At 51.7% G+C, this 27280-nt stretch overlaps 2 protein-coding genes and 1 long non-coding RNA gene across 12 annotated transcripts; 1 reads left to right on the top strand and 2 right to left on the bottom strand.

The window, feature by feature from the left end:
* Nucleotides 1–2720: 2720 nt before the first annotated feature.
* On the bottom strand, nucleotides 2721–11111 carry RUSC1 (RUN and SH3 domain containing 1; the record flags this gene model as incomplete). Of its 5 annotated transcripts, XM_081112226.1 has the most annotated exons (10): nucleotides 3082–3433; nucleotides 5156–5284; nucleotides 5802–6351; nucleotides 6999–7045; nucleotides 7225–7330; nucleotides 7425–7599; nucleotides 7723–7799; nucleotides 7949–8047; nucleotides 9066–9476; nucleotides 9752–11111. In XM_081112226.1, the coding sequence occupies 10 exons, from the start codon at nucleotides 11109–11111 to the stop codon at nucleotides 3265–3267; spliced, it is 3123 nt and encodes a 1040-aa protein (XP_080968352.1). In that variant the 3' UTR covers nucleotides 3082–3264. The 5 variants fall into 5 exon arrangements, with proteins under 5 accessions (XP_080968348.1, XP_080968349.1, XP_080968351.1 ...); XM_081112222.1 differs by lacking the exon at nucleotides 9066–9476 and having other exon boundaries at nucleotides 2721–3433; XM_081112223.1 differs by lacking the exon at nucleotides 9066–9476 and having other exon boundaries at nucleotides 2721–3433; nucleotides 7425–7593.
* On the top strand, nucleotides 8997–27237 carry LOC308534013. 5 transcript variants are annotated; one of them, XR_013997137.1, is made up of 5 exons: nucleotides 8997–9122; nucleotides 12266–12371; nucleotides 13871–13990; nucleotides 19968–20378; nucleotides 26798–27237. It is a non-coding gene; the product is annotated as an uncharacterized lncRNA (long non-coding RNA). The 5 variants fall into 5 exon arrangements; XR_013997139.1 differs by having other exon boundaries at nucleotides 12266–12376; XR_013997141.1 differs by lacking the exon at nucleotides 8997–9122 and adding an exon at nucleotides 11128–11256 and having other exon boundaries at nucleotides 12266–12376.
* FDPS (farnesyl diphosphate synthase) lies at nucleotides 12228–20566 on the bottom strand. 2 transcript variants are annotated; one of them, XM_081112261.1, is made up of 11 exons: nucleotides 20431–20486; nucleotides 19373–19594; nucleotides 19134–19296; nucleotides 18046–18186; nucleotides 15948–16028; nucleotides 15676–15798; nucleotides 15216–15304; nucleotides 15051–15123; nucleotides 14097–14174; nucleotides 13865–13999; nucleotides 12850–13167 (listed from the first exon to the last, which is right to left on the bottom strand). In XM_081112261.1, the coding sequence occupies exons 2-11, from the start codon at nucleotides 19549–19551 to the stop codon at nucleotides 12967–12969; spliced, it is 1263 nt and encodes a 420-aa protein (XP_080968387.1). In that variant the 5' UTR covers nucleotides 19552–19594; nucleotides 20431–20486; the 3' UTR covers nucleotides 12850–12966. The 2 variants fall into 2 exon arrangements, with proteins under 2 accessions (XP_080968388.1, XP_080968387.1); XM_081112262.1 differs by lacking the exon at nucleotides 19373–19594 and having other exon boundaries at nucleotides 12228–13167; nucleotides 20431–20566.
* Nucleotides 27238–27280: the final 43 nt, after the last annotated feature.

Below are 27280 nucleotides of genomic sequence, written 5' to 3'. Positions count from 1 at the left end.
CCAAAGATCCCCTTGAGCAGAGAAAAAGCAGAATAAATATTTTATTAAAGAAAAAAGAGAATTAAGAAAATAATTTGGAGTATTTTCTTACTGTAGAGAAGCACTGTACATTACTGAGAGACCTGGGTATAAGATACGCGTGGAGCTGGAAACATCGCATGTCCAAGCCCATTTGAGTGGTTTCTTTTTTGGTTTTCATTTCAGGGAGCCGGGGGGGAGGGAGGGGGGGATAGGGGCACTTTGGGAGTCTCCTTTTAGTCAAAAGCAGGAAAGTTACAAGAAAGAGTTTAAAATTCAATATTTCCTTTAATAGTGTTAAACACTAAAATTTTAAAAAAGTCAAAAAAAGAAAAAACTTTGTAATATGTGTGAACAGAAGCAAAAGACACTACGCTCTGTCATTTTATCTTTCTTTTGTTGAAAGACTAAAAACTGAAATGTTTTTTAGACAATCAAATGTTAGGTAAGTGCAAAAACTTGTTTTTTTCTTACTTGTGTAGAGATTAATGCCTTTTTTTATTTTTCAGTTATTTTATAATAACGATATAAAAAGATCCCCCTAGCTGCCAGGTGGGTTTTGGTGTTTGAAATGCGGGGCAAAGCACTACATCACTGCAAATAGATACAGTTAGTCTGCATGTCTGTAGGCTGTGTGATTGCGGAAAATATAAATGCTGCTAATATATTTCCTTTTTACAAAAGCATATCTAAATAGATGATTGTTTTGATGTTAATCTTTGTAAATTATGTATTACCAATTTTAACATTGGATGTAATTGCATAAAAAGCTTGCATCTCAAATCCTTAAAAGTCTAGTATTAAATGGAAAAAACTTTTCCTAACTACAGAGTGGTGAGCTTGCTATTTTTTCCTCTTTCCTATCCTCCATTTATCTTCCAGGATCTTCTCCATCCTGTTTCCAAAAAGATCCTTTTAAAACCATATCATCAGGCCCTAACTGGGTGGCTCAGTTGGTTGAAGCATTGTCCTGTACACCAAAAAGGTTGAGGGTTCGATTCCCAGTAAGGGCACATATCTTAGGTTTCGAGTTCAATCCCTGGTCAGGGCGTGTACAGGAGGCAGCTGATGGATGTTTTTCTCTCTCTCTCTCTCTCTCTCTCTCTCTCTCTCTCTCTCTCTCTCTCTTTCTCTCTCTCTCTCAAATCTGAAACTTTAGAAATCATTGCCCCCCCCAAAAAAAAAAATCAAAGTAGTCTTTCATATCTACTGTTTTATAATTTCAAACATTATAAAAATAAAACTTTTGCAGTGGCAATTTGTGTAAACTTGAGTACTCCTAATATAACTAGGAATCCCCAGAGGCTCTCAGAATCTAGTTGGTGAAACATCACCCTAGAAAACATCTGAAATGCAAACTGAGGTCAAAATTGAGAGGGCAGCTAAACACAAATGCAAATTTAAAGCAAGGAGCAGATGATATGAATTGGCCAGGAATGGAGTTTAACAATAAGTCTTCAACACCCTAGCCGGTTTGGCTTGGTGGATAGAGCATCAGCCTGCGGACTGAAGGGTCCCAGGTTCATTTCCAGTCAAGGGCACATGCCGGGGTTGCAGGCTCGATCCCCAGTGGGGGGTGTGCAGGAGGCAGCCGATCAATGATTCTCTCTCATCATTGATGTTTCTATCTCTCTCCCCCTCTTCCTTCCTCTCTGAAATCAATAAAAATATTTTTAAAAAATAAGCCTTGCCCTAGCTGGTTTGGCTCAGTGGATAGAGCGTCAGCCTGCGGACTGAAGGGTCCCAGGTTCGATTCTGGTCAAGGGCATGTACCTGGGTTGCGGGCACATCCCCAGTAGGGGCCGTGCAGGAGGCAGCTGATCGATGTTTCTCATCGATGTTTCTAACTATCTCTCTCCCTTCCTCTCTGTAAAAAATCAATAAAATATATTTTTAAAAAAAAGAATGAAATATATTTAAAAAAATAATAATAATAAGCCTTCAAAAATAACAAGTATGAGACACTTGAGGCTACTCAAAGCCTGCTCCCGAGTAGTCACAAAGCTTTGATCTGTTTTTATCTCTCCTCTCCTATTACCTGCCCATTGTCCTCTCCAACCAAGTTCTCCAAAATGAAGGAAAACTTCCAGATATCTTTTCCCTGTATTTCACTTCATAGTTTTCACCTTCCCCCTAACTTTTCTGTTGCCTGGTTATAATTATATCTTTATTCTTATAACCTTTTAGTGATTTTCCTCGAGGCAATCATTTATAATGATTTCCTACCCCATCCTCAAAGCTCCAGAGCACCTTAACTATTCTCATTTCAGAAGACCAAAACTCATTAACTCCTAACAAAGATATAAATGTCAAGTTATTGTGCTTTCTGAAATTGTATTACTGCAGAATAATAATGTTAAATAGAAAACAATCTGTCACTTTCTGCAACCCTATAATCCTTCATCACCTCAGATACAAATCTAATGAGTATAATTTCAAGGGCCACGTCTTCCCCATTCTCCCATTATCTACTCAGGCTCCTACCTATCAGTCCCACAAAACAAAGCAGTGACGTCTCGGAATAAAGAGGCACTTCTGAGATTCAGGCACAATCAAGGGGCACTTCTGCATTCCTCAGGAATCAGTAAGAACTGAACCTGGGCTTGGAAGGAAGCATCTCCCTTGAGCTTCCTACAAGAGGGCCTCCCACAGCCTATGTCCTCAAACCCTCTGTGACACACACACACACACACACACACACATTCAACTCCCACAATTTATTGGGACAAAAGAGGAAGGAGACATATCCAACATCACAGGCCCACCCACCAGGGGTATCCAGACTTTAACACCTAGTACAACATGAGTACATAATAAATATTGGCAACATGGGATGGGGGAAGTGGGGGAAGATTCATACACATGAAGGAAACTAGAGACCCTCTAGTCTTGGGAACTGAGGCATATAGTGTACTAGCAGAGTACTTACACAGGAAGGTAGATGGGGACTAGATTTCCATTTTGCAGATAGGGAGATATTCCCTTATGCAGATGGAGAAGAGGAAAGAAACTGCATGGAGGAAAGTTGCTTTGTATATATTTGGAAGAAGAGCAGATTTCAACTTACAGGTGGGTATGGGAGAGAAGTAGGAAAATTTATTTCACATATTAGTAGAAAGGGATGTGGGAGGAAAGTATCATTTTACAGACAGGGAAAATGCTTCTGGGAAAATCAGTTCACAGGCCATTCCATTCCAAAGTGACAGGAGAGAGAGACATATGCAGGAAAGGAAAAAGGTCCTAGGCCTAGAGAACGAGAGAGGTATACCCCACAGGTACCAGCCCCTCCATTCCATCCCGCCCACAGCGGAGCCAGTCCTCATCCACAGTGGCGATGACACGCAGCACTTCCCCACGCTGGAAGCTCAGCTGGTCAGGTCCTGCAGCGGTGTGGTCACAGAGAGCACGGACTGCCCTGTGGGGAGCCAGATGCTGGGATGAAGTGAAGTGGGGGTACCCAGCTGTCCCAGGTCTCATCTTCCCACTGTGTGGAACATCCCTTTGGTTCAGCTCTGGGAACATTGGGCTCGTGTCTAGCAACATGTGGATTCCCTGTGGGGCCCCAGCCCTCTCCTGAGCTCCAAACCCACTCTTCAGCAACTTGACATGATTTGCACTTCTCTTGTACTTCAAATTCAACATCTGCAACTTAAATAACTCATCTTAACTCTACACACCAGTCCCTCCTCTTGTGTCCCCTATACTGGTAAATAGCACTACCTTCTACCCAGTTGCTCCCAGCAAAAACCAGGGTCTCTCATTCCTCATATCCAATCAATCACCAAAACTAGCTTGGTGTTTGTATCTCCCACTATTCCACCTGTCTTTCTCATCAGTTCCACTGCCCTCACTCTAGTTTAGCTCTCTATCCTTTCTCTCAACCACTACATATAATCTGATTTCCCTTCATCTCTCATGACCTCCCTCCCCAGCTCCATTTCCCACACAGCAGACAGAGATCCTTCAAAAACAAGCAAGCATATCCCCCAGCTTATGGCCCTTCAGTGGTTCCGCCTACCTCACAGTGAGGTCTAGGCCTACTGAAGCCTATAGCTTCCTGTCACTGCTGCCAACAACCTCCACTGTGGGCACAACCAAGTGTGTCCGTAGTGCCTCACTACACTTGGGCCTCTCCACTTTTGCATCCTATTCCTTCTGACACACCCTACACCATCACTGGGCCTTCCCTGAGTCTGCAACCTTGGGAAGAAGCCCTGTCTATATGGCCCCTTTCCTACAACCTTTTCCATACAGAATTTTTTAAATGTTTTGTTTTTCTTGTTTTAGAGGGAAAGGAATGAAGACAGAGACAGAGACAGAGAGAGAAAGAGGGAGGGAGGGAGGGAGGGAGGGAGGGAGGGAGGGAGGGAGGGAGGGAGGGAGGGAGGGAGGGAGGGACCTCAATGAGAGAGCAACATCGATTGGCTGCCTCCTGCACTCCCCCTACTGGGGATCGAACCTGCAACCCAGGCATGTGCCCTGACCAGGAATCGAACAGTGACCTCTTGGTGCATAGAACAACACTCAACCAACTGGCCCACACCAGCCGGCTCCATACAGAATTTTAACCGCTTGTTTACTCATTGGTATCTCCACTGGACTACAAGCTCCTTGAAGGCAGGGGCTCCCATATGTTTATCTTTGTTTTCCCTCCCCTAGCATAATGCTTGGCACATAGTAAGTACTTGAAAAGTATTACTGAATGAAAAATCAAGAAACCTAATTCAATGGATTAAGAAACCAAAGGAAGCCAGACCCTAAAGCAGAAGCAATCTCTGGTGCCAAATTAGAAGACCCCACTGAAGGGAAGCACAACCCCTAGGGTATGCACGTGGGCACATCCAATACATAGTTGTCATTAACTGGGCACCTCCCCTGTGCCAGATGCTCTTATAAAATTATGTTTAGTCTCTCTAACAACCACAATAAAGGTATAAATTATCCTCTTTAAGGAGAAAGAAACCAAGGTTCAGAGACATGCGTTCACACCAATAATAGCAGAAATGTAATGCAAACTAAGCACTGTCTGACTTTACAGCCCCACAGCCTTTTAAACTACCTCCCCTCCCCTCCCCTCTGAAGACAGAAATGCGCACACACACGTGCACACCAATGCATTCTCCCCAATGCTCCTTACCGATGGGTCTGCACCGTGCTGGGTGCTGAGGCCTCAAGCTCCTCCGGTGAACTGGGAGTCTCAGAAGGTGCCACCCTCTTCACCAGAGCCAACACATTCACTGTGGGAGGCAGCCAGCTGGATGGTCTCCTGGAGGAAGGTATACAGGGTCACAGAGTTTACCCCACCTCCAGAAAAAAAAAGAAAAAAAACACCCAGGGCTCTGGAGGGAGAAAAAGGCTGAGCAGCCTGTGCTTCAAAAGAGATAAGGGCAGAGAGACAGTTTGTTGGGGTGATTAGGGAGGTGAAAACAGGTCTACAACACAAAAGTCACTAAAGGACCTCTGGGAACCAGCACACTCAGAGAGACCTAGATGATCACTGCAGAGTATCTGAAGCCAGAGTTCAACTACTTCCTTTTTTCTAAAGGGCTAAATAGTAACTATTTTTGGCTCTAAGGGCCAAGAGGCAAATGGAGAACATCATATAGGTGCTTATATCACCATTAAAATGTAACTTCTCAAGAATGTAACCATTTTTAGCTCATGGCTGTAGAAAAACAGACTGACAACTTCTGACCTAGAAGATCACTCTAGTTTCATATTTGGGTAACTGGGTGATGTGGGATGGGGTCAGAGGTCATGGAGGGGACCAGGTGCCCCATTACCTGGACTTTAGAGTTCCACTTTCAGTTTCTGTGAGGGCCCCAGGCACTCCAAACAGTCTTCCCAGCCACACGCCTCTGCCTGGTGCCGTGTCCTCTGTGGGCAACGATCTCTCCTGTGCTTCCTCAGCCACAGTCCCGGGACACCTGGATCCCCACCGACGAAGGGAGAAGCCCTCCGTGCCCCCAGAGGCATAGACCCGGGAGGCCTGGGTCAGCTGCTCCCACCAGCTGCCTGGTTTGGGAGGGCTTGAGGGGGCTGAAGGGCCTGGAGGGGTCTCCTCAGAAGCCCCACGAAGGCTCTGGGCCAGCCGACCCCCCCAGTGCAGCATGGCTTGTACAGTCTGCTGCAAGGCTGGCGGTGAGCCTGGCGGGGCAGGTGTCTGAGGTGGGCCCAGGGGCAGGTGGTGGTGATGCTCAAAGAGCAGATCCAAGTGGAAGGTGAGCACCGACAATGGCTGCAGCAGGAGCAACAGCTCTGTGGACAGGGAGGGGCAGCCACCCCGGGCCAAAGAGAAGAATCCAGTGGGCAGGTACAGGAGGGACAGCAGGCCTAGAAAAGAAGCAGGCTAACATTAGTCCCTGCCCTCAGCCTAGTCCCAGAGGGCTCCCTGCATCAGCCCACCCATCAACAAACATCCCTCAGGCCTCATTCTATGCCAGGCACTGGGGCAGAGAAGAACATGGTGGGGAACAGGGCTGATACCTCCCTGCCCATGTAAAACCACTGCCTAGAGAGGGAAGCACATACAGAACAAGTGGTGATAAGAAACTGAGTAACAGAAAGGAGGACCGGGCCATGGGAGCAAAATAGGGGGTGAGGGTTAGCCTAGTCTGAGGGCAAGGTGAAGCCTCACTGGAAAATCTAAAGGATGAAAGTTAATAAGGGGCAGGAAGTCCTATTCTAGGTGGAGGAAAGAATCAGAAAGGAAGCCTGTCAAGGAACCAGGGAAAGCCCCAGACTTAGAGGCAAGAGAAGACGGCAGAGGCCAATACTCAAGACAGGAGGTTATAGTGAAGATTTGGGTCTTTCCCCCTGTGGGCTAAGGGACTCCTTGGAAAAGTTTTAAGCAGAAGAGTAATAAGATCGCAGAGCAGATTAAGATCATCCTGGCATTAGTGGGAACCAGCAGAACAGATCCCCTTTCCTCCTTCCCTCACAGCCTAGCAGCCCCATCCTCTCCCATTTGAACCTCTGACCTGCATCTTCCTGCAGACTGGAAAACCACAGCTCCAACTGCTTAGTGCTGGGGGAGAAAAGGGAACAGAAGCTCAGGGAGGTGGAGGACTCCAGCGCCCTCTAGGCAGGGGGTGGGAGATGAGATTGGAACAGGAGAGGTTTGCGCCAGGAACCTGGGGAATCCCACCTGAGAACCCCCTACAGTCCCCAGGCCATGGGAGGGGCGCCAGAAAGAATGCCACTCACTTGAGGAGGCCCAGGATGAAGGCGTGGAAGCGGCTTCTGCTGCTGCTCAGCGGGGCTAGACGGCTGACCTGGCTATACAGGGTTCCAAAGGACCGGGTGCTGGAGCCTGAGGACAACCAGAGCTGTCAGCCCAGCCCCAGCCCCAGCCCCTGCCCCAGCCCGGCCTCCCTCCGGGCCCCGGGCCGAGTCCCACACTTCACCTGGCTTCACCGATGCCTCCACCACGCTCCAGGGGTTGCTCCTGCGCTGCCCAGTGATGAGGTCCTTTCGGAAAGGCTTCAGCCCGTCAGCCACCAGGGCATGGAGAGCCGGGCAGAGGGTGGTCAGCACCAGGTGCCCCACATCTGGGCTCAGCCGGCTATCCCCCAACTGGGCCTGGAGGCAACGCAGTGGGCATGGGTCCAGAGATACCAACAGCGCGCTTCCTGTCCAAAGTTCTGCGCCCCCAGAGCTACATTCACCTCCTCAACCCACAGACCCTCCCACAGACAACTTCACCTTCTGAACCAAGTTTCGGGCGGCCCCAAAGTGCGAGATGATTTTATCCACGGAGGCGCTGACGGCTATCAAGAGACCTGGGGAGGGGGAGGGGAGAGAAGCATCAAAGCCCCTGTCTCCCAGGAACACGCGAGGGCCTGGGAGAACCCGGTTCATGCAATCTGACCGTGAGGGGAGGGCACAGTGAGGGGCAGCGGATTCCGAGGCCAGGGCGGGGGTGTCCTACCTTTCTTCTGCTCCTGCAGCTGGCCGGTCCCACTCTGGGCTTCTGCCATCCACAGTCGCTGGGCCCCGGGGACACCGGCGAAGGACCAGGAACTGCGGACTGCGGTGAGGAAAGAACGCGGAGACACTTACCGAGGGTTATTCGAGGACTCGAGGCTTTGGCACAGGTCACCTCCTACGGGTCCACAGCACCCAGCCCTGAAGTCTTGGGAGAGGGGACACAAAGCTGGGTACAGCACGGGCAGCGCGACCCGGGACCTCGGAGTGAAATGCTGCCCGGATCTCAGCACTCGCCGCCCCTGTGCACCCCAATTCCCCGTTTCCATTCCTTCTTCAGGGCCCAGCTCCCACCTCCGCGATCCCGGAAGTCCAGGCGCAGGGACAGCCGCGCTCACCTCCTGCCCGCCCGCTGGGGCCTCTAGGGCAGGAGATGACAGGGCGAGGGCGGGGGGGCCACCTTCCCCCCACCCCCGGGCCTGCGTCCTGCCCGCGAACACGGAAGAGCACGTGGGGAGCCCGGACCAATGGAAAGACAGGCAGACGAGAATGGAAAAGAGAGGGAGGGAGCGGAGATCCAAGGGCTGGGAGGCTACAGTGAAGGCACCAGAAAGGGGAAACCCAGGTCCTGCTCCGGCATCGCTGCGGAGGGCGCCCCGCAGCCCAGTGAGGCTGGTGGGTAGGAAGGCGAGACCAGGCCCTCTGCAGCCGGGAGAGTTGGGGAGTTGCACCCTGCACGTTCCCCCAGCAAGGAGGCGGTCGGGCCCGGCCCGCCCTGGCCAGGGGCTCCACAGAGGGGTCACCCCAGGTCCCTATCAACGGACTTGATGGAGGCCCCTGAACTGAGTTTGGAGCCGCACAGGCCCGCGTCCACAGCGCCCAGCCAGCACGGGAGCGGAGCCACATTCCCAGAACCAATGAACTCGCTAGGAATCGGCCAGATGGGCGGGGCGGAGCCAGGCTCCCAGAACCAATGAACTCGCTAGGAATCGGCCAGGCCGAAGGGCGGGGCGGAGCCGGGAACCCGGATGCAACCACCGCGGAGGTGGGAGCCGAGCCGAGGAGGGGCGGGGCGGCCCGCCTGGGGCGTGGCCTACGGGGCCGGCCCGGGGCCGTCTTACGTAGCCTGAGAGGAGGCGGTGGGCTCCTGGTCCAGCGAGGGGCCTTCGGCGGACGAGGTGGCGGTGGCAGCGGGGGGGCGGGCACCTGGCGGGGTGGGGGAGCCGCGGCGGGGAAGGTGCTGCTTCTGGGAAAGAGCGGGGACAGCAGCAGCGCCAGCTCGGGGCTGGCCAGGCAGGACAGGGCCCCGCGCGCCGGGGGCGAATAGGCTCCCACCGGGGATAGGCGCACAGGCAGCAGCGGCTCCTCTGCGGGACTGGGCGCCCCCAGCAACCGCAGCCCCGCGCCGGGCCAGCCCGCCAGAGGCGCCAGGAGCAGAGACCCAGCGGTGCCCGCGCCCCCACCCTCCAACAGGGGGCGCCCGTCGGCCGAGAACCGGAAAACCAGGGGCCGAGGGACCAGGAGGGGACGGGCTGCAGGCGGGGTTGGCGGGGCAGGTGCGAAGGGAGAGGAGGGCAGCGGATGGGCAGCCAGGCGAGGAAGGGCGGGAGAAAGAGGGAGCAAAGAGTTAGTCCCGTCACCCAGAGACCCACCCGGCTTCCCTTTCCCGGAGCGCTCCCCGGCGGAAGGGCACAGGAGGGGTGGGTGACAGAAAGGGGTGGGGGGCTCGGAGACGGGCTGTGAGCCTCGGAGGCTGGGGCAAGGCCGAAGCCCAGCCCTCCTCCCGCTGCCTCCGGCGGCTTCTTACCCTCACGGCCCGCCTGCGCGCCGGGCTCCTCCGGCTCCTGCGGGGCTGGGGCCTCCTCGCCGGGCCGGACCTCCCTGCCCTCCCCGGGCTGCCCCTCCGCGATCGGCTGCAGCCCCGATCGGTTCTTCTTCCTCCGGGGAGGAACGGGTGGGGGTGGGGGCCGGGGCGGGACCAAGGCCCAGCCAGCTGGGGGGTCTCGGGGCGGGACTGGCGGGGGCGGGGCCCGGCTGCGGGACCGCAGTTCCTTGAAGGTGGTGACTTCCCGGGGCGCCGCGGGGGAGCCGCCCAGCGACCCGGCGGGGGGCTGCTCGCTGTCGGGCGAGAAGACGATGAGCCAGTCGCTGCGGTCCTTCTTGGCCTGCGTCGCGAGGGTCAGCCCCGGGCCCCGCTTGCGCTTCTGGGCCAGCTCGTGGAAGGACGTGATGGTCCGGTGGGGCGCCGGCTCCTCGCTGACGTCACTCCTCCAGCCTCCATCACTTTTCCCTGCGTCTGTCTTCCAGCCAGAATCAGTTATTCCTGTATTGGCCTTCCAACCGGAGTCAGATTTTCCAGGCTCCGCTTTCCAACCAGAGTTAGTATTCCCACCGATTTTCCAACCAGAGTTATTGTCCTCGGGGATTTTCCAGCCAGCTTCCGTTTTCTCGGTGTCAATTTTCCAAATGGGGTTGATTTTCCAACTGGGTTCGGTTTTCCCAGGGTGGGTCTTCCCGTCGTCGGCCTCCGAGAGCTCGGAGGTCAGGAGGTCCTGCTCCCCACCCTCCTCCTCCTCCTCCAGCCCTGGGTAAGGCAGGTCCTGGCCGGTGGTCAGCGCATTGCAGTTGGAGTCCAGGCCAGGGCCGGGTGGGGAGGAAGCTCCGGAGCAGGAATCGGGAGAACAGCAGAAGCTGTCGGGAGAGCAGGCGCCAGGGCCTGCGGAGGCCAGAGGGGAGCCCTGCTCCGGGGGGGTGATGCTAGGCTGAGGGGGGACATCTTGGTCACCAAGGAGGTCGCGCGAGTAGACTGAAATGGGGGACTCGTCAGGGCTAAGATCTGAGCAGGAGCTGAGAGAGGAGGAGCAACCCGGGTCCGAGGGAGAGGCAGCCCCCTCTTCCTCCTGTGCTGGGTCCTGCCGGGTTTCTAGGCCTGGCCCGTGCTCCTGGCAGCATCGGCAGGGCACCGCTGGGCTGTTGGAATTGGCATCCACCAGGGTCCCGCTGCAGGGGCCCCGGCTCTCCTTGCCCCCTGCGTCCCCCGGGGGGAAGGATGTGCTCGAGGGCCCCTCCCTTAGCTCAGGACGGCGCGACAAATGCAGGCCCAGAGAGACATGCTGGAGGTGGATGTGGTTGAGGTTGCAGAGTAAAGCCCTCTGAGGGGACAGCATGGTGCCAGCGGCGACGGGATGGCCTCCAGAGAATCAGGAAGACCGGGCCTCTCGCATCCGCCTACCTGGCAACCGCAGATGCTGACCTAGAAGACAGGGATGGTGAAACCCAGCCAGTGAGGGTGCGGACCGCTAGGACACCGAGGTGACTGACAGCGGGAGCAGGCCCGGGAAGGCGCCGCCTGCTCCAGACAATATTCAAATGAGATGCAAATGACCATCCACTGGCCTTTAGTTTCCTCTGCAGTGTTTGCAGGTGGAATCGAATGGAACCCCCCGGGAGTGGCGCGGCATGGGGCGGGGGGTGGCATCAGAGAATGCGGCTGCGCTCTGGATCCCCATGGAGGTGCGCGGGGGGGGGAGTAAGGGGGGGGGACTTGAAAAAGGATGCGGTCCAGAATGGACCCTCGGTCCTCTTGGCTGCAATCACTCCCAGAGTAGGGGCCAAGGGAGGCCCTGCCCAAATGCTCTGAAGTGGGGGAGGAGGGGCGCTGCGTCTGGCTGGTGAATGCAGGGAAGGGCGGGCAGGAGCGGGGGGATGGAGCAGTAGTCTGCATGTCAACCCGGCCCGCACAGACCGCACAGGGCTTCAGCGTACAGCCCCGGTAGAAACCGGGCTAGAAACCCGGGGTTTCTGTCCATTCTCTCCGTACTTGTCTTTCATCCGGCCACCACCCCACCCCTATTCATTTTTACTGCTCCCTCTCCTGCCCCACCCCTCATGCAGATCCATTCATCCACACCCCCAGACCGAGCCCTCCTCACCTCGGTTCTGCAACTGCTCCAGGCGTTGAGCTCCTCTGCGGCTCACAGTCCCCGCACTGACTGGAGGGAAGGGGTGCGGCGGTAGGACAGCCCGCCCACGCTGCGCAGCCGCGCCCCTTCACGCATGGGTGGGGCGGGGCTCAGACCCAGCCCCCTGCGCTTGACGTCTTGCCGGTGTCACCCACCTAGGCCTGTCTGTTTTTGGTATGTTCTAAGCTTTTTCGTCCTTAGAGGTCCAGAAGTCATCGCCCTGGTTTCTGTGGAACCACCCTACCTATTCTGGACAGAGCTGCATCCTTGGCTGGGATACGCAAGAACAGAACCACAAGGTTGGATAGGACAGCAGGTTCTGGTATAATATCGTTTCATTCTTCCTTGTTTTTTTATAGGATTGAGAAAATTGATTCCAGACAGGTCCACTGTGTGCAGCTTGCAAGTTCTTCCCTTTGGGTTTTCTCCTGGATTGTTTTCCTCCAACAGCCCAAAGACATGCAGGTGAGGTGAGTTGGTGTCCAATTGCCTGAGTGGTTGTGGGGATGATTGGGCCCTTGCAATGGAAGGGCCGCCTGCCCAGCGTTGGCTTCCACTTTGAGCTGCCCAGATAGGCTCCTATCACACACAACCCTTAACTTATTTTATTCATTCCTTAAATGTGTGTATAGCTCATTTCAGTGTTTAATATTAGAAGTATTTGATGGGTTTTTTTACTTGATTTTGTTTTAGAGAGATAAAGGCAAAGTTAGGGAAATATCAGTGTGAGAGAGACACATCAATTGGTTGCTTCCCATACGTGCCCCAGCTGGGATCAAACCAGCAACCTAGATATGTGCCTGACCGGGAATCTAACCTGCAACCTTCCAGTGCATAGGATGATGCTCCAACCAACCAAGCCACACCCACAACCAACCAAGCCACACCCACCTAGACGTGATATTTTTGTGACCAGAAATATCATAAAATACAACTCTTGTCTATATCAATTAATATATGACAAAATTTCGTCACAGTATCCAAGAATCTATGGATGACATTCAGCGAGGACATACTACAATTTATTGAGAGCTCCCCTCCCGCCCTGGCAGTCTCTGGGTCACTTTTTCCGCTTGTAGATCTTCTGTGCTAGCCTCAGGAAGATGGCTTGGGGCAGGGGCGAAGAGTACTGCTCGATAAGACCCAGAAGGCGGCTGTAACTGTCTTCCTCATATTGCATAAACAGGGCCTGCAGATTCAGCTCCTCGTAGAGTGCCTTCACCCGGGCCACCTTCTCAGCTTCTTTCTGCCCATAATTCTCCTAGAAGGGGGTGGAGGCAGGAAAACAGGCTTACTCTTCCCCTAGTGCTTCCACGTCCCCTCCACGCCCCCTCCACGTCCCTCATCCATATTTTCGGAACATCTCCAATGCCATTCACTTGATTCCTGCCTCCAATTCAAGTGTCTTTAAGTGTCTAAGATTGTCTAATATGTTCAATTTTCCCCCTCCCACTCCAAATGCTCAGATATTAGCTCAGCCCTCAGCTTCCTGTCGCAGGGTTTCTCGGCTTTGGCACTGTTGAAATTTGGGGCCACATAATTCTTTGTTATGGAAACTGTTGCGTGCATTGTAAGATGTATGGAAGCATTCCTGGCCTCTACCGACTAGAGCAGTGGTTCTCAACCTGTGGGTCGCAACCCCTTTGGTGGTCAAACAACCCTTTCACAGAGGTCGCCTAAGACCATCCTGCACATCAGATATTTACATTACAATTCATAACAGTAGCAACATTACAGTTATGGTTGGGTCACAACATGAGGAACTGTATTTAAAGGGCCAGAAGGTTGGGAACCACTGCACTAGAGAGACCTTAGCACATGCACACACACCAAGTCAACAAAAAATGTCTGCTGCTACTGCCAAATGTCCCCTGGGGTACAAAACCGCCCCCACGTAAGAACCATTGCCTTAGCCCCTTTCTTATAAGCTCAGGGACCCACAACCCTCTCTTGGGCACCTGCAGGATCTGGCGCTGTTCAGGCGAGGCCCGTTGCAGACACTGTACCACCAGCCAGCTGCATTTGTTGTCCTGGATGTCAGTGCCAATCTTGCCCGTCACACTGGTGTCCCCAAAGAGATCAAGGTAATCATCCTGGGCAGGGGGGCAGAAAAGGAGAATGAAGATGCTCCGAGGCAGGGAAGGAGGGAAGTTGGAGCCTGTTCTCTGCCAGTGCCTCCTGCCTTCCTACCTGGATCTGAAAGAGCTCTCCCATCTCCAGCAGGATCTTCTTGGCATTGGCGTGTTCCTTCTCCCCGTCAATGCCTGCCTATAGTGGAAAGGGGATTGACAGGCGAGACATCAGGGGCGCCTTCATCTTCCTGACCCATAGGGTCTTGCCCAAGGTTGGCCCCTAAATCTTCTCTGCTCTCCTTTCAGACATCCCTGGCTTCCCTGGTCTAGGAAGTCCTGGCTGGTGGTCCAATCTCTATCTCACTTAATTTTAGCTAAGCCTTCCTGCAGGCAAAAATTAATCCATTCTGGAGGCCCTCAGACCATCTCTTATTTCATGAGGCTCAGTCCAGGAGTCACTGATTCTTCTTCATAATCTTTTTATATATATATTTATTTCAGAGAGGAAGGAAGAGGGAGAGAAAGAAAGAAACATCAATGATGAGAGAGAATCATTGATCGGCTGCCTCCTGCACACCCCCTACTGGGGATCGAGCCAGCAACCCAGGCATGTGCCCTTGACCGGAATCGAACCCAGGACCCCTTAGTGCACAGGCCGATGCTCTATCCACTGAGCCAAACCAGCTAGGGCTCTTCTTCATAATCTTTTTGCCATTTCAAACTTCATTCAGGATGAAAAGGAAACTTGGAGAAGCAGGTTCAGGGTGCCAGTCAATCCCACTCACTGCCTGTAAATCCAGTCTTTTCAGCCTGATCATCTCCTCCCCACTCCTATCCATACTCAGATGGAAGATTTCTTGTTCCTCTATGATGGACTACCCACTTTCACTTGCCTCACCTAATTTCTACAACAATCCTGTGAAGTGGGGATTTTATCCTCATCTTACAGCTGAAGAAACAGAATCAGGGAGAATATGCAACTTGCTCAAGGTCACACAGCCATTCAGTGGGGGCACCAGATTGTATAAAAGCTAACATTGGTGGGTAGTGGGGTGGGTGGAGGCTCACTCACCATATACATGGCAGCAGCTACAGGAAGGTAGAAGGAGTAGAAAGCCGTCTTATACTTGACAATAGATTTGTACCTAAGTAGGGAGAGAAGATCAATTCCTCAAAAAGGCAATGTCCACCTGGAGCCCTCCCTCACTGTTCAGGTCTGGTTCCCACTGTCCCTCACCTCTTTTCAGTGAATCTGCCAAGATCCACGTTGCTCTGCGGGGCTGTGATGAGGTCCAGGGTCTGTCCAATCTCAGTCTGATAGGAAGTCTAAGGCAGAAGATGGGCCATGAGATGGGCTTTCTTCAGGACTGGGGAACCCAGAAATCCTGGGCCCCACATCCCATACCAGCCAACAACTAGGCAGAGTCAGAAAGGCAGCAAGAGGGATGGAGGGTACCAAGTCTCAAGGCCCACATTCTCACACATACAGACACACACTGTCCTTTATCCCTCCTTCCCATCACACAGGAAGAGAGAACCCTCCTTGCCTTTAACACCATCCTTCCCTACTCCCTCGCTTCCTTCCTCTTCCATGAAAACCTAGGTGTTCCCTATGCCCTGAAACCAGATGAAAATGGCCTGTGGAGGCCACGCTGCTGCAGGCAGCCTCTGGGCATTGGGCCTGGCCGGCAGCACACCTGCAGGAAGAGTTCCATCAGATTCAGGTAATAGGGCTGCTCCCGGCAGTAGAGCTTCAGCAGGCGGTAGATACAGGCTTCCAGGAGCATAGCATCATTCACGGCATCCAGACCAATGCCTGGCTGTCAGGGGACAGAAAACAAGCAGTCGGTCTCTGGCCTAGACTCATACCAAGAACCTGTTACTCTGAACACCTCAATAGGCTCTATGTAACCGCCTCCCTGTGGCCTGTTTCCATGCCCAATGCGACTTTCCCATGGGTTTACTTTACCTTCTGATACCAGCAGATCTGCCCCCGTCGGGTGAGGGATGAATCCATAATGTCGTCTGCCACCAGGAAGAAAGCTTGGAGCTAGAAGAGGGAAGAGTGGAATAAGACCCCAGGGCTCCTTATTACTGTCCCTTCCACCAGCCACAGAGCTGCCATTGAGAGTCACTATGAGCTGAGAAGGAAAGTCAGGATGGGGAGGCCCAGGACTTGTTCTCTTCTATGGATGGGGTCAGGCTACACATTCTAGTTCCGTAATACAGCTTTCCAAGACATGGTTTTTAAATCTTCACATCATACTGATCTGTATGTGTGCTCTAGCGGGTAACACTGTCCACCGGCTTAGGTGTAGGCAGTGCAAAAAAGGCCATGGCGATCGCTGCTCTTGGTCCAGGCCAAGTCCTTGGGGAAAGAGGCATCAATCTGCACCTTCACCTCTGACCTCACCCGGGGGTGGGTCTGGGCTTTCCACATTGGAGGCATATATTTTATTTACATTGTGTTTATTTGGAGTGGCATGGTCCCCCTGAAGCCACCAGTCGACTGCCTCTCCCAAGCACGAGTGCAGGGCCATCTGGTTTCAACCAGTACCATTCAGCCAGGGTTGTCTACAAAGGGCATTTACAGCGTGGCCTCCCTCAATCACCTCTGCCCCCCAGCAATGATTCTGAACCAACTGCACTTTCTATTTATTAGGAGAACTTTAACAAATACCAGTGCCAGCCCTAACCAGTGTGGCTCATGGTTAGAGTGTCAGTCTGCATACAGAAGGGTCATCAGTTTGATTCCAGGTCAAGGTCATGTACCTGGGTTGCAGGTTCGATCCCCGGTCTGGTTGGGTCAAGTTCAGGAGGCAACCAATCGATATGTCTCTCTCACATCTCTCTATCTCAGGAGGCAAACAATTGATATCTCTCTCACACATCTCTCTCTCTCTCTCTCTCTCTCTCTTTCTCTCTCTCTCTCTCTCTCTCACATCTCTCTCCCTCTCTCTCTCTCTCTCTTCCCCCCTCCCTCCATCCCTCCCACTGTCTCTAAAAATCAATGGGAAAATATCCTCAGGTGAGAATTAATAACAACAAAAATACCAGTGCCAGACCTAACTGGTGTGGCTCAGTTGGTTGGGCATTATCCCATGAACCAAAAGGTTGCTGGTTGGAGTCCCAGTCAGGGCACATGCCCTGACAGGGCGTTAGGCTAGATCCCCAGTAGGGGCATGCAGGAGGCAGCCAATCGATGTTTCACTTTCACATGATGTTTCTCTCTCCCTCTCCCTTCCTCTCTCTCTAAAAATCAATTTTAAAAATTACTTTAAAAACCCCCAAAATAACAGCAATGCCAGAGTCCTACCCCAGATCAATTAAATAAGAAATCTATAGGGGTGGTACCTCAGCATTGGGTATTTTTTTTTTAATAGTCTTCCCAGGTATGTGCTTATAGTGGGAAGTAATGGGAAATATACCGCATTACCTATGTAGCATTCTTAGCAAATGTTTAGCCTGATTGTAATCATGATGAAACAATCAGACAAATCCAGACTAGACTGTGAGCCACTCTACCAAACAACTAGCCTCCCACACGCACCCCAACCGGGGCTAGGGATCAAGCTTGCAACCCAGGTATATGCCTTTGAGCACAATTGAACCCGAGACCCTGCAGTCCATGGGCCAATGCTCTAACCATTAAGCAAATGGACTAGGACTAGAAATTTGGGTTCTTACGTGAATCTTCTTCTTTGTTAAATTTAGGGCACTTATTTCTAAAACATTTTCAAAAACTATCCGTGGGCTGCCAGTTTTCAATCTCTGCTTTAGAATAATCTTCTGGAAAAACCATGGCACTTTACTCAGAGAATGTAGGCCCAGTTTGAAGGCCCTGGCCCACAGGTGGTCTTCAAGTGAAATATGTACCTACTGACAAAAGAAGTTCCCCACATGTGCTCATCTGTGGAGTAATTCACTGTCTAAATTTGGCTGTGGCACACTAGAGGCCCAGAAGCACAAACAGCCCAAGGAACGAGTTCCAGGCCCAACCCTCCGGTTCTCACCAAGGCACCCCCACATCTGGTAAACCTCTTCTCCTTCCCCGCCCCCCTTCTCACCAGTTCCACACACCAGCCCACAGTCATGGCCCGCTGGAGACTATCAGCATCCTGCTTGCTGGGTTCCACCAGGTCCTGGAAAGTTATCAGCACCGTCATACCCCGCTGGTACTTCCCTCCAATGACATTGTACTCCAGGACCTGGGGGGCACAGAGGGACAGAGTAGCAGGATCCGGGAGCAGCTCCTCTGAGATTTCTTCTCGCTCTCTCCTACTTCCAACCATGACCTAACTTTAAATCCTCCTTAACCCTGGCTGGCATGCCCAGGTCTCAACTTCTCAAGTTCCAGCCCCATCCCCGCCTCTCCTAACTTCCCCTCACAACCCATCCCTCCTTTCCCAGCCACTTTCTCCCACCCACAACTCAACCTATCTGCAAACGAAGAGCCTCTCACTGTACTGAAGACAAGCTCCCACCCCTCAAAGTTGGTCCGAGGAGAGCTTGGAGAGGACCCAGGTTGGGGGAGCCATCCCCCACTCTGGCAATGGTGTCTCTTCCTGCTCATTTTGCCTTCTGTTATCCTGCTGGCAACCAGATCTAATTCAATGGAAAGACTTCCCTTTTAATGTCCATCCCAGTGTAGACAAACCTCCTCCTTTTCCTTGGTCCCCTCAGACAAATGAGACAGCATTTATAAAAGAATTACTAGAAACTCCAAAAGAATAAAAGAATTAGGTAACGTAAGTACCCCAGCAATAGTTCCTGCCCCAGAGCAGAGGTTTCTGATGATAGGCTAGCTTCACTCCAGCCCACCTCAGGCTGCTTTCCTCCGGGATCCCTGCCAGGGTAGCACCTTATGATTTCTGGACATCTAATTTCCTTCCTTGACAAAATCAGGTTCAACACCTTCACCATCAAGGGCCTACACCCATGCAAAGCAGTTTGGCCGCCCTACCAGATCTACAAGGTGGAATTGAAGTGCTGAGAAAGTACACCTGTCCAGGCACAGGCCCCTCCAGAGCTGACCTGGCGTCACTCAGATGAAAGCCTGCCCCCACACCTGTCAAAAGTCCCCCCAAAACCATAGCTGGATCCCACACACACAGAGTGACCAAAAATTCACTCCCTCAAGTCGAAAATCCCTCACCTCCTTAAGCCGGGCAATAGCATCTCCTGTGTCTGGGTGCCCCAGGTCATCCTCAGTCAGCACCTTGACAATCTGGGAGAAGTGCTGGATGAAATTCTGCTTGTTTTGGTCATAAACATCCAATTTCTGGTCTCCATTCATTCTGAGGGAGGAATAAAGTACTCTGGGGAGAAAGAGGACAAGTCAGAAACCTGATCAGCTGCTCCCCTCCCCAAAGACCTTCTCCCCCCAACACTCACCGAGGCTCCTCTGTCCACACTTGGCACCGGCAGCGGGCACTGTGCCATGCCCCCAGGACTGAGCCCCGGTGCACCAGGGAGGGCCGCTGTAGGGAACCCAGCCACCTCTCCTGTGGCACCCAGCAGGGGGCTGGTAGCAAGAAGACCCCCACAGATCTCAGCCAGCGGGACAGAGGCATCAAGGGGACAGGGGCTGGCACAGGGAGGAGGCACGAGCGCTCCCTGCAGGGACAAGCACCAAAGGCAGATGCATGGTGGCAGGTCCCCAGGTCACCCCTACCACCTCCACCTTTTACCTAAAGGCCCTGGGCCCACCCTCTTCTGGACAGAACTTGGGCATTTAGAGAAAAAAGGAAATGCGGGGAACAAAAAGTACGGCTGGTGGCTGAGCCTCCACTGACCATACTTAAAATAAGATGGCAAGTACTTAATGTACCTAACTTTATCCTCCTCAACCATCAACTCCTCCTCCAGGAAACCTCGGGAATTGCCGCTCTCTTGGCTTCCCCGAAATCCTGGCACAGTTAGAAGGGTCCAGAGTCAAGTTCCTCAAGACGAGGGGCTGCGAGGATCCTTAAATCACTCTATTTCACAGATCAAAACTGCGGTTCTAGGAAGACACTTCGGCAGTGGCAGCGCCACATCTAGAACCTAGATCTGCCCCGGCGGCGCGGAGGAGGGTGTGGATTTCCTGAGCTGCCCCACGAAGAGGAGCCGGAGCCCTGGTACTGGGCACGTGGCCTGGGGCTCTGAAGCTCAGCGCCCCGACCCCCACAGGGAGCGCTGGGGCTGGAGACGCCTCGGAGCCACACTGGGCGAGGGAGGAGGGTTCGCAGAATGGAAACCGGGTTCGGGTGTATTGGGGAGATGCCAGGAAAGCCACCAAAGAGCTCGGGAGTTTCCGCACCTCCAGATGGGTGAGCCAGTCAGGGCCACCGACCCCCCAACACGGGGGACTCAGACGCCGCTGGCCGGGCCTCCTGTGCCTCGAAGCAGCCTTCCAGAGGTAAGGCCGAGTCTAACCCCTGCCCTCGCTCCCAGTCCGCCACCACTCTCACCTGTTCGAGGATGCCGGTTTCGGGCCCAGATTGTTGGCGGGGTATTCCTTAAAGCTAACCCCACGCCGCGCTCAGCTCTCTGGGTTTAATAGTTCTCGATCCTCTTTCACTAGGGACAGAAATGGCTCGTTAGACTACAATTCCCGGCATGCTGCGGGAGGGACAGACACCACGCGATCTAGCGCTGGCTGGCTGGGCGGGGACGAGTCGCGCTGATTGGCCGCTTCCCCTCGTATGAGCATGGGGCCCTGTAATGAGAGCCAATGGAAGGGCTGCGTCCAGGGCAAAGCTTTAAAGGAGCGGGACTGGGAGTGGGATGGATGGGAGGCGGCTGGGAATGTCCTCACCTTGTCTACACACAAACTTTTATTATCTTTCTGGGCAGCTAAGTGGCATGTTAGTACAACCCAGCAGACCAGCTTTGTCACTTACTGGTTCTCTAATTTAGGCAAGTCATTTAACTCTCTGAGCCTCAGTTAACTTCCTTTCCTCGACTATATACTTACCAGGAGGTAATGTGTAGTATAAAGTGCTTTAAGGGCTGAATTAAAATAAGACTCAGAGTAGAAGCTAGAAGCCTCACCCCACCCACACTATGGCTTGATCCTGTTATCTTTCTTCCAAAACTCAGTAACTTGACCCATCAGGTCAAGATGCTTACGCCCTGGTCTGCGTGTCTCTGTTGGTTGGGCGTCCTCCCCAGCACGTTAAGGTTGCTAGTTCGTTTCCTGGTCAGGGCACATGTCGGGGTTGCGGGCTGACCCCCAGTAAGTAGGGCGTGCGCAGGAGGCGGCTGATGGATGACCATTGCTTCATTCGCACATTGATGTTTCTCTCCCTCCCCCTTCCTCTTCTAAAAATCAATTTAAAAAAAAAAAGTCTGAAACACCAAACCATCTAGGACATAAATGGATTTTGCCATTATGGAACAAAAATAATTGTGCAAGAAAAATTTGATTGTGCAACGATACCCGTTTTCATCACTGCTGTTTCAATATTGTACTGAGAATTCTAGTCAGGGCTACTAGACAAGGAAAAGGAAGAAAACACAAATTGAACAAAGTAATCTATTACACAGACAGTATGATTTTGAATATAGGAATTTCTCAAGAAAGCTACTAAAGCTAATAAACAAGTTCAGCAAAGTTGCAGGGTACAAAAACAACATGAAAAAAATCAGTTGTGTTCCTACAATCTCAGAAAGGAAATGAAGGAAGCAATAATATTTACAATAGCATCTAAAATAATAAAATACCTAAAAATAAAATTTAGCCAGTGTACAAGTCTTTCTTGTACACTGAAAACTAGAAAACATTGCTGAAAAAAATTAAAGACCTAAACAAGTGGAAAACATCCTACATTAAGATATCAGCACTAGCTGGTTTGGCTCAGTGCGTAGAGCAAAGGCCTGTGGACTGAAGGGTCCCCAGTTCTATTCCAGTCAAGGGCATATGCCCAGGTTGTGGGGTTGGTCCCCAGTAGGGGGCGTGCAGGAGGCAGTGGATCAATGATTCTTTCATCATTGATGTTCCTATCTCTCTCCCTGTCTCTTCCTCTCTGAAATCAATAAAAATAAATTTAAAAAATAAATAAAAACATTAACAATTTTTTAATTAAAAACAAAACAAAACAAAAACGCCCTAACCGGTTAGGCTCAGTGGATAGAGCATCAGCTTGCGGACTGAAAGGTCCCAGGTTCGATTCCAGTCAAGGGCATATACCTTGGTTGCGGGCACATTCCCAGTAGGAGGTGTGCAGGAGGCAGCTGATCGATGTTTCTAACTCTCTATCCCACTCCCTTCCTCTTTGTAAAAAATCAATAAAATATATATAAAATAATTTCTTTTAAAAAATGATGCCAGAGAGGAGGTGAAATTGAGATGGTTAAATAGGAATTTTGTTTAGCAGAGAAGAAAGGGAAGAGCACACAGGTGCAGGAAATAGTGTGTGCAAAGCCCCACATGGAGAGAGATCAAGTCATGTTCTGGAAGTGTCAGGGTTTTGGCGTGGGCTGAAGCATGGAGAAAGGGAGGAGATGTGGCTGCAGAAGTGATCTGGATTCAGATAGTAAAGGTCTCAGCATGCCCTAATGAGTCAGCAATGTCTTCAATCAGAGCAGGTTAATCAGACATGATGTTTAGACATCTTGGGCTGCAGTGAGAGGATCCCCTGCAGGTGGGGAACCTCCACAGTGGAAACCCCAGGCAGGAAAAGTCTGAGCAACTGGTAAGAAGAGGCAAGCCACAGTCTGTGGCAGTGGAGATGGAGAGAAGGTGAATTTGGAAAATGTTAGGAATCTACATGTTTTGTTGACTGATGTTAGATTTGGGTGGTAAAAGGTTCACAGTTTCACTAAGATGCAGAGAGAGAGTTGAGGAGGCAAACAAGGATTGGGTGAGAGTAAGGAAATGAAAAGAAGTTGACTTGGCTTAGTAGAAGGTATACAAGAGGTGGGGGTGCTGAACAGGGGAGCATGACCCCACCACAGGGGTGCGAGGGGGGCCAGTAGATATGAGGGTCTGCAGCCCAGGAGAGAGGCTGGAGTGGGCTGGGTCTTGTTGAATCACATCGAGAGCTGGGCCCCACACCATTCATTCATCATTCAGCTATTTATTGAGAACCTACTAGGAACTAGGAATACAGCAGCGGACAAAATGGACAAAATCCCTGTCCTCCTACAGCTGACTTTCTAGGTGTCGTAAGAACACACTTAACAAGTCAAATGTATGAAAGCTAGCAAGTACGGAAAGCAAAGCATGGTGGGAAGACTGCAGTGTTAAATGGAGTGGTCAGAGAAGGCCTCACGGAGAAGGTAATACCTGAAAAGAAATTAGAAGGAAGTAATAAGTAAAGTATATGGCCATCTAGGGGAAGGCATTCCAATGGACAGAGGGAGGGAACAAGGGATGCAGCTGCCCTCTCCTTGTCTGAGAAACAGTGAAGAGGTCAGTATGACCAGACAAGCGGCTTTAAAGAGACAAGAAGAGGAGGAGGAGGAGGACTGAGAAGTGCCAGGGCCTTGTAAGGACTCTGGCTCTTACTCCAAGTGCGATGGGAACCTTAGTGGGTGTACATGGAGTGCTGTGCTCTCCACATTCTCACCCTCTACCTCCTGCTCCCCCAGCCCCTCACAGTGTTTGGCTCTCTGCTTGCCGCCCCTCTCATCAGAGTTGAGCCCTCTGCCTTGCCCCACAAGCAGTTCAAAAGATGGGCAAAATGTAATATGCCTCCACAGAAGGCTCCAGGAGGAGCCAGAGACCTGGAATCATAGATCAACCTTCACAGTAGCACCGTCCACAATGGCCAAAAGGCAAAGGCAGCCCAAGTGTCCATCAATAGAGGAACGGATCAACAGAGTGTGACATATACATACAATGGGATATTATTCAGGAAGGAAATTGAACCACTTCCAGCATGGCCAGGGGTGAACCACCCGAGGAGGGGCAGTGAAGGATTAAAGAAGACAGACAAGAGAATACAGTTGGGACCAGGTGGATCACTGCCTGGATGAGGAAACAGTGACACAGCCTGTAAGCCGAAGCTTTATTTTATAGTCAGATCACACAAAGCAAAACGAGGGCAAGATGTTTACAATGTTCTTGTCAATGTCAAATCTGCTTCTTTCCTGTTGTTCCCATTCTTTGAACTCTATCAAGCTTGTTTAGGCAGCACTTGCTGCACCCCACCCCCCACAGCCCACATCCCTTAGCTACCTAGGACTGTAGGGTCAGACTATAAGGTCAAGCTTAGACCATAGCCTTTTGCCTATAATTGTGCTGGAAGGGCTTTGCCCTCCAAGCTGGGACTTGTATGTGGCTGCATAAGACTTTACAGAAAACTGGCAGTTCACCAACGTAGCACAGCCAGAAACATGACTGAGGGATAGCTTCCACTCCTTACTTTTCTACCATCTGCTGGGCCTCAGTTGTTAACTTCTTCAGATGGCCCCATGTTGGCATCTCAGCCCCTTGGGTAGCATCGGGGCAACTCTCAGTCTTTTGAATGGGGGGACAAGGAGCTTCTCTGGGTCCATTGTGGTGACGCATGTAAGGCTCGTGACACCCAAATCGGCTGCGCTGCTCCCTCTGGATTCTGAGGATCAGGCTGCTTGGATGGTTGGCCATTGAGACTGAGCCGGCTGGAAAGGCTGCAATGGGATCAAAAATAAGGCCCCTACTATTTGGTGGGGCCAGGGGCAATGGATTACCATGAACATCAGTCTTGGAGTGGCATTCATTTGCCCAATGCTTTCCTCTCCTGCATCTTGGACATAGTCCAGGCTGCTTGTTTCCACTCCCCGTGGCCTTTCAACTTCCATTTTTTTGCTTTACAGTCCTTAACAAAATGCCCTGGCTTAGCTTTAAGCATCCTGCTGACCAGCACTTCCATTTTTCAGTTTACATTCCTTAGCAAAACTTAAGAAATTAAGAATTTGACTACGCTTCTTTGAGCATTGTATTAGAGATCCCTTTCCTGAGATCCTGAATTTCCCATGTTTTATACCCACCTGCTACCAAACCTCACTCCTTACCTTACTTTCGCTTTCTGCATGTGCTTCACTGGAGTGTCCTTTCACCTTACAATTATAATTCCCCGGTACTCAGGCCCATGTTGGGCACCACATGAACCGCATCCAGCATGGCCAGGGGTGAACCACCCGAGGAGGGGCAGTGAAGGATTAAAGAAGACAGACAAGAGAATACAGTTGGGACCAGGTGGATCACTGCCTGGATGAGGAAACAGTGACACAGCCTGTAAGCCGAAGCTTTATTTTATAGTCAGATCACACAAAGCAAAACAGGGTAAGATGTTTACAATGTTCTTGTCAATGTCAAATCTGCTTCTTTCCTGTTGTTCCCATTCTTTGAACTCTATCAAGCTTGTTTAGGCAGCACTTGCTGCACCCTCTGCAGTCCACATCCCTTAGCTACCTAGGACTGCTCTGCAGTCCACATCCCTTAGCTACCTAGGACTGCAGGTCAGACTATAAGGTCAAGCTTACAACTATAGCCTTTTGGCTACAATTGTGCTGGGCAGGCTTTGCCCTCCAAGCTGGGACTTGTATGTGGCTTTGCCACAAGTCATTCTGAGGCTTGAAGCTGTCCAAATGCTGTAGCACTCTCCACAGAAAGTCTGATACGTGCTACAACAGGACCTTGAAAACATTATGCTAAGTGAAATAAGCCAGTCACATAGAGACAATGCTGTATGATTCAACTTATATGAGGTACCTAGAGCAGACAAATTCATAGAGACAAGAAGATGGAGGTTACCAAGGGCTGAGGGTGGAGAGTAGGGAATGGGGATTGATAAAAACGTTTTATAAATTGATGGTGGTGATGGTTGTACAACCGTGTGAATGTACTTGGTGCCACTGAACTTACACCTAAAAATGGTTAAAATGGTAAATGTTATTTATATTTTACCACAAGTTTTTTTTAGGAATTCTTTTTCTAAATATGTTTTTATTGATTTTTAGAGAGAGAGGAAGGAAGAAGATAGAAACATCAATAAGAGCAGAACACATCGATCAGCTGCCTTCTGCATGCCCCCCACTGGGGATTGAGCTTGCAACCCCAGCATGTGCCCTGACTGGGAATTGGTCAAGTACCTCTTGGTTCCTGTGTTGACACTCAACCACTGAGCCACACCAGCCAGAGCTATTTGACCACAATTTGTTTTTTATATTTTTATTGATTTCAGAGAGAAAGGGAGAGGGAGAGAGAGATAGAAACATCAATGATGAGAGAGAATCATTGATCTGTTGCTCCCTGCACGCCCCCGCCCCCCCTGGGGATTGAGCCCACAACCCAGGCATGTGCCCTTGACCGGATCAAACCTGGGACCCTTCAGTCCGAAGGCCAACGCTCTATCCACTGAGCCAAACCAGCCAGGGCGACCACAATTTTTTTAAAAAGAAAAAGAGACCACCAGACCCAGGCTGGCCTCTGCCTCTAGCTCCTCTCCCGCTAGCTTCCCAGGCAAGTTAGGGTTCCACAGATGGAGCTCAGGGCGCCCATTAGGAAAGCTGTGAGTAAAATTAACTCTTCTCTTCACAAGCACGGAGTCTGGGATCTAAGTGAGGGAAGAGGCGTAGACTGGACTGTATAGTTCCATGCTGCCATTTGCATGAAAAGGGGAAGATGTACATTGTTTATTCCTGCACTGGTGATTTCTGGGGGAATTCTTTCCTTCAGAAATCAGGTAACGTGCTGAGGGGACTGAGCGGCTGGGAGGGGGATGAACTTGGGAGGGAGAAACGCTTGGCCTGTACCCTGTGCGTCTGACTGTGTATTTTGTGCAAAAATCGATTCGAATAAGTGAAACTACATTTTGAACACATTCTATGGAACTTTTGGAAATACAGATGCAGGGCCCCGCAGGCGAGGCTCTGATTCCTGCGGCGGGAGAGGCGTCACCACGTGCACAGGGAGCAACCTCTGCAGGTCCGCGGCTGGTACCGCACTGCCCTCCCCAAGGTGTTATCTCCGTCTGCAGACGGTGAACGCGACGCGCAGTCTCTCCACCCAGACCCGCGTCCCACGGCCTCTGGCCCTCCTGCCGGGAACCAGGCCTCGCCCTCCTGCCAGCCGCGGCTCTCGGCTCTCGGCTCTCGGCTCTCGGCTCTCGGCTCTCGGCTCTCGGCTCTCGGCTCTCGGCTCTCGGCTCTCGGCTCTCGGCTCTCGGCTCTCGGCTCTCGGCTCTCGGCTCTCGGGCGCCCCTTGCGGGCGGGCCGGCCGGCGGACCTTTCCCGGGGGAGGCTGGGCCGGTATTGGATGGTTTGCAGAATAAAGTCGCCTTACCGGTAGTCTGGACTTTGTGCGCCTGTGTGAGAGCAGGAACATGGTGT

The sequence above is a fragment of the Myotis nattereri genome, assembly GCF_964212035.1.
Source record: "Myotis nattereri genome assembly, chromosome: 18".
NCBI classification, from domain to species: Eukaryota; Metazoa; Chordata; class Mammalia; order Chiroptera; family Vespertilionidae; genus Myotis; species Myotis nattereri.
The sequence above is the reverse complement of the archived record's forward strand: the minus strand, read 5'-3'. Positions and strand labels throughout refer to the sequence as shown.

Coding starts and splice junctions, on each gene's coding strand:
- FDPS (XM_081112261.1), bottom strand. CDS start 19,551: ATGCCTCTGTCCCGCTGGCTGAGATCTGTGGGGGTCTTCTTGCTACCA. Junction 18,187..19,133: donor CTATTGCCCGGCTTAAGGAG/GTGAGGGATTTT, acceptor TGTGCCCCCCAG/GTCCTGGAGTACAATGTCAT. Junction 15,124..15,215: donor GGCAGATTCACTGAAAAGAG/GTGAGGGACAGT, acceptor CTCCCTACTTAG/GTACAAATCTATTGTCAAGT.